This window comes from Sesamum indicum, linkage group LG9 (genome assembly GCF_026168435.1).
Source record: "Sesamum indicum cultivar Baizhima isolate 11 linkage group LG9, ASM2616843v1, whole genome shotgun sequence".
NCBI classification, from domain to species: Eukaryota; Viridiplantae; Streptophyta; class Magnoliopsida; order Lamiales; family Pedaliaceae; genus Sesamum; species Sesamum indicum.
In genome coordinates, this window is record NC_142665.1 from 23,658,740 (window position 1) to 23,669,992 (window position 11,253).

Here is an 11,253-nt window from a genome sequence, read left to right on the forward strand (position 1 = left end):
TTTCAAATCTTTACTAGATTGAAATTAAGGTAAAATTTTATTTTTTACCCTAATTAATGTCAATAACTATTTCTCACCTTTCAGAATTGAACTTGTGAACACTGCTTTTATGATTGGTCCCAAGTGCATAAGAAGTACGTACTTCCAATGGTCCTATTTGTCCCAACCCCTTCAACAAACATATTAACCATGTGGTATCAGCTGCAGCAGGATAACTCAACCACTACTCATTCAATCAATCTCAAGTCTCAACCCCCCCCCCCCCCCCTCCCCACACTATCACCAACAACACCATCTACTTCTCCTATATTCCCAAATACTATCACAGAATTTGGGGTTATTTAGGTCAAAACAGAGCAAGAAGTGTCGATCAAACCGCAACTTCAGTCCCCCATAGGAGGACAATATATTGCTGCCATCGAGACGTCTCTTGGGGATATAAATTAAGCAAGAGGGTGAATATGTTAAGAGGAACATAGTCCATTAGCAAGCTGTCCTACATTGAAAAGCTTTCTTAATTCATGAATTCCTCCTTTAAGCAAACAACCAAAGACTTGGGACGCCCATTCCTGTCTCTGATTCTTGATCAAACCTAGGTACAGGTATTATTTATGCATTATATATGCAAGGAAGCAGTGTAGTTTAAAGATAAAAATGATGTCTTGAATTCATACTCATTGTCAACGATAATGGTCCACCGATGAAAAATAACTCCAATAACCTCTCTCTCCAATCTCACCCTCCATCCCCAATCAAAGAGGTGATAGAGTCTAAACATGTCTGATCCATCACATGGGATTGGCCAGAAAATACAGTGAGATAATAGTAGAAACATTGTGGATCGTACTAAATTATGATAGAAAACATAGCGAGAAAGAGTGATTATGAAGTAGCATTGCCAATATCATATAAATAAGAAAATGCGAGTTCAATGAGGACGATTAGCCAGACCAACAGAGACACTGCTTAGTGGAGCCAATCTCATGTGCTGATCCTGAGCTCTGCTTCTCTTAAACAGAGGCTCGGGTGATGAAGAAACTGATGATGCAACAGCCCATGAATCAACAGAGTTATCAGAGCTGAAATAGGCATCAATTACACCACTTGGGCTGCTCGGTATGGATTCATGTTTGCGCTTGCAGAAAGAATTACGGTTAAGATCGTCCATTGCCTCCACAATAAGTTTGTGGCAACCATCAACCTTTTCCTGTAATAATTTGGGATCAACAATCTGTCTTAGTTGATGTCAATATAGAAAACTTTGTATTCAATTTTCAGGAGCTGAGGACAAAAGGTAAGTAGATTGGATCGAAATATAGATACACAAGCAACCAATTAATCTAACCTTGCTAGTTCTGAGCACACTCATGAGTTGATTCTGATATTCCACAGCATCACAATTTTCTATCTCTCTGATCACATACATCATTGTGGCAGCAGCAATAACAGAAGGAAGATAATGCACAAGCCTACAATCTGCATTTTTGTATAAATTTGCCTTGATATTAGAAATCTACAGAACCAAATTACTGAAAAAACAATATATAATTGACAGCAATAGGAATCAGTTCATGTTAAATCATTGACAACTTAGTCCATCCAACTCAAACAAAGATATGGTCATGTCAAATTTAACTGATGTACATACCAGTGATAATTGAGAGAATTACTCTCTCACATCTCCTCAAAAACTCCCAGTGTAGGTTGGATATCAACTCAAATCTCCTTGCAATATGGTCAAAGAATGAGACGGGCGTCACAGGATTCATTTTCCATTGGAGGGTAGAAAGCACCAAAAGCTCCATTCTCTGGATGGTCTTTGCTTCAAACAAGTACTTAGATTCTTCTACCTAAAACAACATCCAAGTAAAACCCAAATCAATGACACAAGAACATCCCCAGAAATTCCCCACACCAATCGGTCCACAGGCATTAGAACAAACACCTACATTGCAAATGCGGGAAAGAAACAAGAATCAATGGTGACAGAATAACATACTTGTAGGTCTAATAAAAGAGGCACTTGCGTCTCCTCCACCTTGGCAGCTATAGATAGACAGGCTACAGCAGCCAATTGACTCATCCATGGCTTATCTTTCTGAAAGCAACGGCTTGTGACGAATCTATCATAATAGTTAACAGCCAAAAGAGCAGTCATGGCATTGAACCCATAGCAGCCAATCACCTTCAGCATCCACTTAATGGCCTCATTTCTCACCATCTTCAAAGACCCATCTGAGATTATTACATCATCCGTCAAACGGGCTTGCTTCTTCTCCTTAGACAAGAGCGTAGCAAGCTCGTCATCCTCCCAGAAAAGGTCATGCTCAAACAAAAAAGCAAAGGGCTTTTGTTGAATCTCATTAAAATCCTCGATTTCCGGCTCTTTCAAGCCAAACCCACCCCCGGCACATTCATCAAAACGCTCTTCCTCACAGTAAAGGGCATCAAAGATTGGATTGTGGTGAAGTGATTCCTGTTCATAGAAATGCGAAACCATCTTCTTCTTCGGAGAAGAAGACACCAGGGCCTCTGCTCATTATCTTTAAGACAAGAACCAAAAGCTCAAAAGATTGAATCTTGCGCTCAGTATCATATCTTCTTGTGTTTGTTTTTACCCTTTCTTTGCCCTTTTTTGTTTTCCCCCTCTCTGTGGTACTAAAGAGAGAGAAGAGAGAGAAAGAGAGGTGGGAAGAGAGAGTGAAGAGTGAGGAAGGAAAGGAGTTGGGGTTGGGGGTTGTGGGGGGGGCTCTAACCAAAGGAGTTAAGAAGGAGAGGGGTTTTACCTCAGAGACCTTTCACGCCTGTCCTCTTTTCCCTGCTATTTTTCCCTTTCTTTTCCTTTATTTTTTTTTTCTCATGATGCGATTTTAATTTAATTTTGGTGAAAAGTATATATTTTGGCGCCCATGGCCATGTCCCTGCTATTTGTGCAGTACATATACATACATCTGAAGAGAAAGAGGGTACTACTCCTTATAATCCTAAATACCATTCACCTCAACATTATCTTAATTTCCATCAATTAAATCCCTAATTCTTTTGTACTACTACCTATTTTACCACTCCCTTCTATTGGTTCAACAATTATTAAACTATGTTCATTGCTAGTCTTAAGGATGATTATCATTTGATTCAATGTAGTGTAAATAAAACGGTTCAAAATGTAACAAAAATTATTACCAATCACACATAAACATGTGTTGAATCCATGTTGCCCCTTGATTAATTGGATACATATGTATAGGGTAGTAGGGCGCTCCATTAATGGATAATTCGATAATTTGGCGATGTTATATAAAATATATAGCACTTCTTTAATCATTTTTTTGCTGAAAAGACATCTTGGTCCTTCAGTGACTTTTTCATCTATTATTTTATGACAATTTAAATCTTTTATTCTATGATATACCATTCAATTTATTTTTCTGCAGAATGAAAGTATTTCTTTTTTGTTTTTTATAAAAAAAAAAAGAAGAAGAAAAAAAACACCACTTGTCTCGCATTCATGCACTTGTTAGCACATGTTTACTCCTGTAATTGCGGTTAATTTTGCTGCCCCCTTCAATTTAAATACTCCTCTACTTAAGGAGTTATTACTTTCAATTTTATATACTTCATATTTACCATATGATTAGTCAATAAATTCAGAGTATTAATAATCAATTTAATTATTATATTATGAACTGCGAAATGAATTATTAAAACAAATAATGTTTAATTTTTGTGTAGACAAAGTGAGACACTAAAATAAGATATGGCAATCAAAAATATATATGGAGACGAAAAACACGATACATCGATCGGTAGCAAAAACAAAAAGAATACAAAAATGTGAGACATAGAAAGAAGAGATGATTGAATTTGAATTGACTTATTGATTCTATCAGTTTCTTGTCAATTGTCAATTCTCATTTCTTTTTACCAAACAATTTCAAATAGTTTAACCAATCCCCCGCCATCTCCCAATTCCCAGTTTCCGAGCTCTGGCTGGTGCTGGTGCTACTGGTCAATGCCGTGAGGATTCAGTAGTTTCAACATTTTTTTTTTATTTATTTTTATAGTTTTATTATTCAATTTTATTTTCAATGATTAAACAAATAGGAGGAGGAGGACAGTATTACAAATATTTTAGATAAACGAGTATAATTTAAAAATTATAGTAGATCAATGACACGAAGTTTCTACTTTTTCTTGTGAAAATAAATTGTAAATTAAACAATAATAAGATCGGGAGTACTGTTTGAAAATAAAAATTAAAAAAGAAAAAGAATTGAAGTTGAAATTTTTGAAAAGAAAAATGAACTTAATATTTACAATTAAACTAATAAGTTGTAGATGTTGGCAAGGAGCCCTACTTATAACTTTCGATTTAAATCAACTTAAATTTAAATAGTTCAAAAGTAGAAAACTGTTTATTCCCTACTATAACCAAACGAACAAAATAAAACTTGAGTTTTCAACACAGTTCATTAATATTTGACCTAATTTTAGTTATGACTAAAGCGTTCAATCTGGACCCTGCTTCTTATTTATGATTAATGTTTTGTTCTCGTGTCTTGAAAATAATCAATTATCATAATGTAGCAATCGTAAGTATTATTAACCTTAATTTTTACTTCTAATATAATATTAGTCATTACAATAATAATTAACCCTCAAAATTTTTGGTATGTAACGTACAATTTGAGCCATAACTACTACTAAAGGAACGAATTTAACAGCGCGATCCCACCAAAAAATACAAAAAGAAACTAAAATAATTTATTATAATCATATCATGAATCACTATTGCAAGTAATTTATAGCGACTGTAATGGGAGTAAACAAGAATCCACCAACACACTTGGGAAAAGAAAAAAAAGAATTAGAAAAATAATGTGTACATTGGGACAGAAAACTGGTAACGTATGTTCCACGGGGGGATTTATCATTTATGCTCTCGATTATAGCAGAGCTTTAAAAGGTGACAACTCATAAGAATGAATGGTGCAAGTTTTTGAGGAGGAATAGCAATAGCATGCATGCACTACTCTATGGAATTAATTCTATTATTATTATTATTATCAATTAATATGAATATTGATATTGTCTCCAACAACTTATATACATAAATTATATCATAATAATTACACTAATTTCAATATATATACCCTACCTACTTATAATATTATAGGCATTGCAATTTTAATTTATTTTTCTTCAAGTTTATACCTAACTCTTCCAACCCACGCTTGAAAACTTCACTGTTTTACATAGTTGATCATTCAATTTTGGGTATTGCATTAAATTGAAATTATATATTATATAAGTGACAAAAAATTGTTATAATTAATGATACGTTTATAATGATACTAATTATTTATCACTATTAGGTTCATTAATTGTCTTTAGCAATAATTTTGTGTCACTAATTTTTTGTTAATAAAATCTTTTACAGATTAAATTATAAGCACTATTAAAATATGACAAAATAAAAATTATTGTCGCTATATATATAATCAATGATAATACTAAAATTATTTTTTTTTTGCTAATCTTATTTTTTTATATATAATATTAAGAGTTTGTTATATCAGAATTATCAAACAAATTAGAAGAAATTAAAAAATTGAGTCACATATTTTGGATGAAAAGGCAAATTTTAATATCCATAAATTTTTATTTCTTTTAAAGAATCGATAATTATATGGTTATATCAATATTTTAATAAATTGAGTAATTAAATAATACATAATATAACTCAACATTATAAAATAAATTACAATTCACATAAAATGAGACAAATATTTACACATTTGATATGACTCGAATTCATAACTTGTAATTTTTATTTATATTTTTAGTAGGAACTCAGCCTCAATAAAAATGAAATTAATTAAAACTAATTGGGGTAATGAGCAGAGCAGCGATATCGGAGCTGTGAGTTTGTCTATGGGATAATATAATTGTGGTCCATTCCATTGTCTGCCTCACTACACCTTCCCACGTACAATTCTTCTACTAATATGTTTCTTGTCTTTCCCATTCATTCATCCTATATTAATAGCTGAGTAGGGGCAGCCTACCTATTCCCTTGGGTGGGGTGGGGGGTAACATACATATATATATGTGCTTTATTTTTTATTTTTATTTTTTTTACATTTGAGGATTTAATTAATTATCGCCGTGATTTATGGTATTTTATTAATTTTAAAAATTATGTTTGTTTGTGCATGTAGTGTGAAATTGCTATTTTTCAATTATAATTTAATTAAAAGATAATAGCTTATTGGTTTAGCGTAGATAATAATTTATTTTACATATTGATATATGTAATTATGTATAATCAATTAAGAAGCATTTCATTCATATATACCAATAATAACAATGTAATTTAATTGGCATTAATTATAATCGGGACATAGGTCTTGGCAATTGCTTGTGTATGTATAGGAGCTACAGCAGAAACAAGGACATAGACCTTGTCATTAAAAGGTCGACCGTGCATGTAAATTATTGAGCAATTCTAGCTAACAAAATATGTCGCCACCTATAATGCTAGAATACATATATATATATATATATATATATAATTTTTTTTTCGGCATGAACGTGCATAAAATATGATAGACCTTTAAGATACAATATAACGGGACGTAACTATATATTTATATATACATAATTATTATCTATACTTCTTTTTACAATTTATTAATAAATAATTTCATCGTGTTTGAAAAATATGTCCGAACACACTATCAAAATGTATCGGATATGTATATATATATTGAAGTATGTCGGGCACGTATTTGATGTGTCTGTTCGTTCTAATATGGATATACGCATGCCCTAGATGTTTCGGATTATGATTGTATTGTAGATCATGAGCTAAACAAGCGTGCAATTCAATTACCAAAGAAAGAAAAAAGCAAAAGGAATGGAGGAAAGAAAGAAAAAGGGAAGAGCGTACAAAGAACCAAACCCTAATTTTCTACTGTTAATGGAGCTCATTTTCTCCTTTCCCTTCTCTTTTTCTTATCTCCCTTTCTTTTGTTTCCTTTTCTTTTCTGAATTAAATGAGTACATTGACATCTTACTAGATTCAGAAATATAATATCTATTCAATCGATACATCAATATGACTAAAAATAACTAATTCGATTATAATAGATGCACATAAAGTAAGGCAAATACATACTATTATCCAACTGGAGATTATGGACTTGAATCAATGTGATTTATATGATCAAGCTATAATTATTACCAAAAGTTAATGTTAATTATTGTGCCTATTCTAGCCCCTTTCAATCAATATCGCGACAGCCAGTATGTATATTTCTCCGAGCTGCATAGAGACACACGCTTTAGACGGTTGTACCTTTTTTATTATTGTTGTAATTAAGAATTTCGCCACACCCCAACACGAAACTCACAACAAAAGTTCTTGAATAATGCAGAAAAGAGGTTGTCAAAGTACAAAGAGAGACGAGTATTATAAAAAAAAAATTGTGAAAAAATTTGCAGGAAGAATTGGGCAAAAGCCTGGAGAACTTAATTTACGTCGTCGGCACAAATAATAATGTCCAGAGTACAACATAATGATGATCATCTGTCCATTTATGGCTACATAAAGATGTTAATAATGTCCATGCATGGACAGTAGTGGGAAGAGAACAAACAATGATGAGTCCGTTGCTTCATCTGAAATCCCATCATCATGCACTCATCATATTCGTATTTCTTGATTACCATGTTGAACTAATTATCATAGTACTACACTTTTTCCTACCTTACTTTGGTTGAAACCAAAGTTTTAACTTGTTTGTTTTACCGTATATCGGAAAATTGTTGGATGAGAATAAGACACGTATGCATGACCCCGGAAGAATTTATCCAAATATATTGAACAGTACTCCAACAATCAAGTTATTATAATCGTTTCGAGCAGAAATTGTAGAACAAGAATCAAACATATGCCTAATAAAACACGTTATATAGTAGTCATTTACTTATAGTACTCTTAAATTAATATAACTTGTAGTATAACGGGATTGTGTATATATGATTCAAATTCGATCCCAACCTGGGTAAAAACACACACTTTCTTATACATATTGTATTACGACATTTTCTCAACGTCGGGAGTAGAAATGTTGGTATTTTAAGTGAGCCATCAGTGTCTCCTTTTCAGGGCTTTACTGCGTAGCTTAGCTGGCTGCCTTAAGATTGCCCAGTTACAAATGGAAGCCAAAAAAATAATAAATAGTAGGGCGCGAGGGAGGAAATGAGTCCATAAAATCTGACATGAAATAAAAAGGCATCCTCATCTATCATTTTCAGAGTGTAGGTAAGACAAGGTGCGCAGTGGTATTGGTCTTTATTGCGTTGTGCACCACGATAAAGAGAGAAAGACTACTGAGTTGCTGCTGCAGCCCCAGCCCCGGCCCGGCCCCCAGCGTAAAAGAGAAAACACCACACACTCCTCTCATCTTTTCTTGGTCAATTCCTCATGTTTGCATGCAGCCCACCGCAGGGTCTGTTTGTAGTTTGTACATTACACACCCACAAACACTCACTGCAATCTACGTTAACAGAAAGTTTTTACTCAAATTAGATTCTATCCAACCAAATAAATTGCAGTACAAATGTGATATACTAGTCACTTTTTCTAAACTTTTCCTCCATTAATTATTTTTTTATTAATTAAAATAATTCGATTAGAATTACAATCATTCCTGCCGACATCCATATTTATTACAATAGACAACATCCCATGCACATGGCTAGATTCGAATCTACAACCTCTAAAATCATGGAGCCTCAGTTTCGCCGACTGAGCTAAACCTTATTGACGGTCTATTTAGTAATTCAGTCAATCGTATTGGTCATTCTTATAATTGAAATTTATCGGAGAAATTAATTTTTTCTTTCGTATATATTTTAGTGTAATAAACTGAATCGACTACAAATGACGATGTTGTCAGACTTAGAATGTTCTTGATTGGAACCTTTGTGTAACGATCAAATCATAAAATCGTCCACGAAGGAATAGAAAATTGATCGAAGAACGAAATTACATATATTATTATCTTATCATATGATTTATAATGTTGAAATTATGGTGGTCTTGTACTACTACATATTATTGATTTTATTAATCAAAGGATAAGTTGCATTTGCATCTCTTTATATTTGTTCTAATTACAAATATATCTTTATTAAATTGAAAATTATAATTACTTCACATGAGATTGTCTGTTTTCTATGTAATCCCATCTGACAGGGTTCTGATCTTAGGGTATGATCATCCATTAAAAAGAAAAAATGAATGAGACTAAACTTATAGAGAAATAAAGAGACAAGAGCGAACTGAAAAAGAAAAATAACACTGAATTGATAGAGAAGAGTAACGTGATGGGGTCAAAATGACCTCAATGTAAGTAGCCGATAGTGATGAGTTGAGTGAGGAACTGATGAAAAGAGAGGAGAGAAATGAGAATGCTGGCTTGTTTAAGAGAGTAACAGTATGATGGTCTATATTTGAGAGCGTCAGTTGTTGATAATTCAATATGCACTTTTTTGTCTTTTCAAAAGTATACCTTTTCGTTATTTTTCTATGTTAAAAAAACTTGAGGGTGTTTTTGCACTTATACAACAGGCGAAAGGATTTACAAATTTTCAAGAATATGCGGATACAATTTAATCTTAATTAAAAAGACAAATATGGAGTTGGGTATTTTGATGGATGAATTGGAGATGTGTGAGTTATAGAGTGATGGTGGTAGTGAAGGATGAGAAGATCACTATTTAGTACTACCACTACCACTACTATCCTCTTTTTGCCCAAAAAAGCAAAGGCGCACCAGCTTGAACTTGAAGGGTCAAAGAGAATTGGGTATTTTACAATTTACAGCTGCTGCTACCCTATTGCTATTGCTATTGCTGTTGTTATGTACAACAACAACAGCATCAGCAGGAAATTCTTTTGCCACCAACTTTAGGCAGTAGCAGCGTCCTTTTTCACTTTAGAGTTAGCAGGTACATAGGTGGGTAAGGTAAATGATGACTAATCTCAAATCAAATGCATGCCCCCTACCCTTCACCACATATACATCAAACCACTTAATCCATCAATATAATTGGCTTGACTCATCATCATTCTCTCCCCCAAACCAAAACACATCTCAAATCCTTGTAATTTCTTCACTTTTATCCTTTCTATTATCAGATATTGCTTTCATTACAATAAAACCTTACTTGCTAAATTCTATGTACATTCATATGTAACTCTCTCTCTCTCTCTCTCTCTCATTTGTACAACCAAAAGACTTTAGTATCATTTTTTATTGATAGAGAATGAAAGCTGATTCCCAACTTCCACTGGAACTTGTATAGGCAAAAGAAGACACCAACCCCAAATGAGAGGTTGTTGAAGTTTTTTATGAGGCCATTCAGATGGGCTATATATTGGACTCTAAAAAAGAGAATGTAAGAAGCAAACCCACTTCATTGGGTAGAACAAGTCTCCAATTTTGATAATTAAAGCCCACATTTCTCGCTCGGCCTAATCCATGAACATACATGGCTTGCTTATCTTATTATGTATATATACGTGGGTGATAATGATTTAGGCAAGTGGTCCATATTGGTGTAAATGAGAAGTTTAAACGACTCATCTTTCTAGCCGTATGTCTTTTTACAATAAAATTGTGGGACTCCTATGAGATCAAAACGGACAATACTCACATAAATAGACTTCAATAAATTGCAAGCCACATATTACCGCATCGTGATGGGAATGTGAAGCACTGGAAACATCAAATCACCAACTCTCATAAACTCAAAATATAATGAATTGAAGGATGAGTCTCTACTGAAATACTATTCTCCACACAAATTTGTGTGCATTGGATTGGAGGATTAATGGTAATATATGGACTCTTCGGACTTTAGTGGAGAATGACACCATTTTACGACCACAAAGCCCATAGTGTGCTGTGAATCAGCCCCCTCCCATCATCGTTTCATTCTCAACACAATATTTCTTTCTCCATTTAATAATATTTATTTTCATTGTCAATAATACAATTCGGGTTCAAACAAATTCACAATGTAAAATTGCGACTCATTCCGTTTATAAAATTATATTACAAACCCATTTTAAGATCCATTTAATTGATTCAAAATCTGCTCCGTCCCAGATTCCAAATTATCTAAATCCATTCCCTTGGCTACTGTGCTCCTTGCACGTTCTTTTGAATTAAACAGCTT

The 11,253-nt window shown here is 33.3% G+C and overlaps 1 protein-coding gene across 1 annotated transcript; it reads right to left on the reverse strand.

Moving 5' to 3' along the window:
- Positions 1 to 641: 641 nt before the first annotated feature.
- Positions 642 to 2,773, reverse strand: LOC105177586 (cyclin-D3-3). The gene is made up of 4 exons (XM_011100794.3): positions 2,000 to 2,773; positions 1,649 to 1,850; positions 1,346 to 1,476; positions 642 to 1,207 (listed from the first exon to the last, which is right to left on the reverse strand). Exons 1-4 carry the CDS (start codon positions 2,498 to 2,500, stop codon positions 929 to 931), a joined length of 1,113 nt encoding a protein of 370 aa, XP_011099096.1. The 5' UTR covers positions 2,501 to 2,773; the 3' UTR covers positions 642 to 928.
- Between the last annotated feature and the right edge of the window lie 8,480 nt (positions 2,774 to 11,253).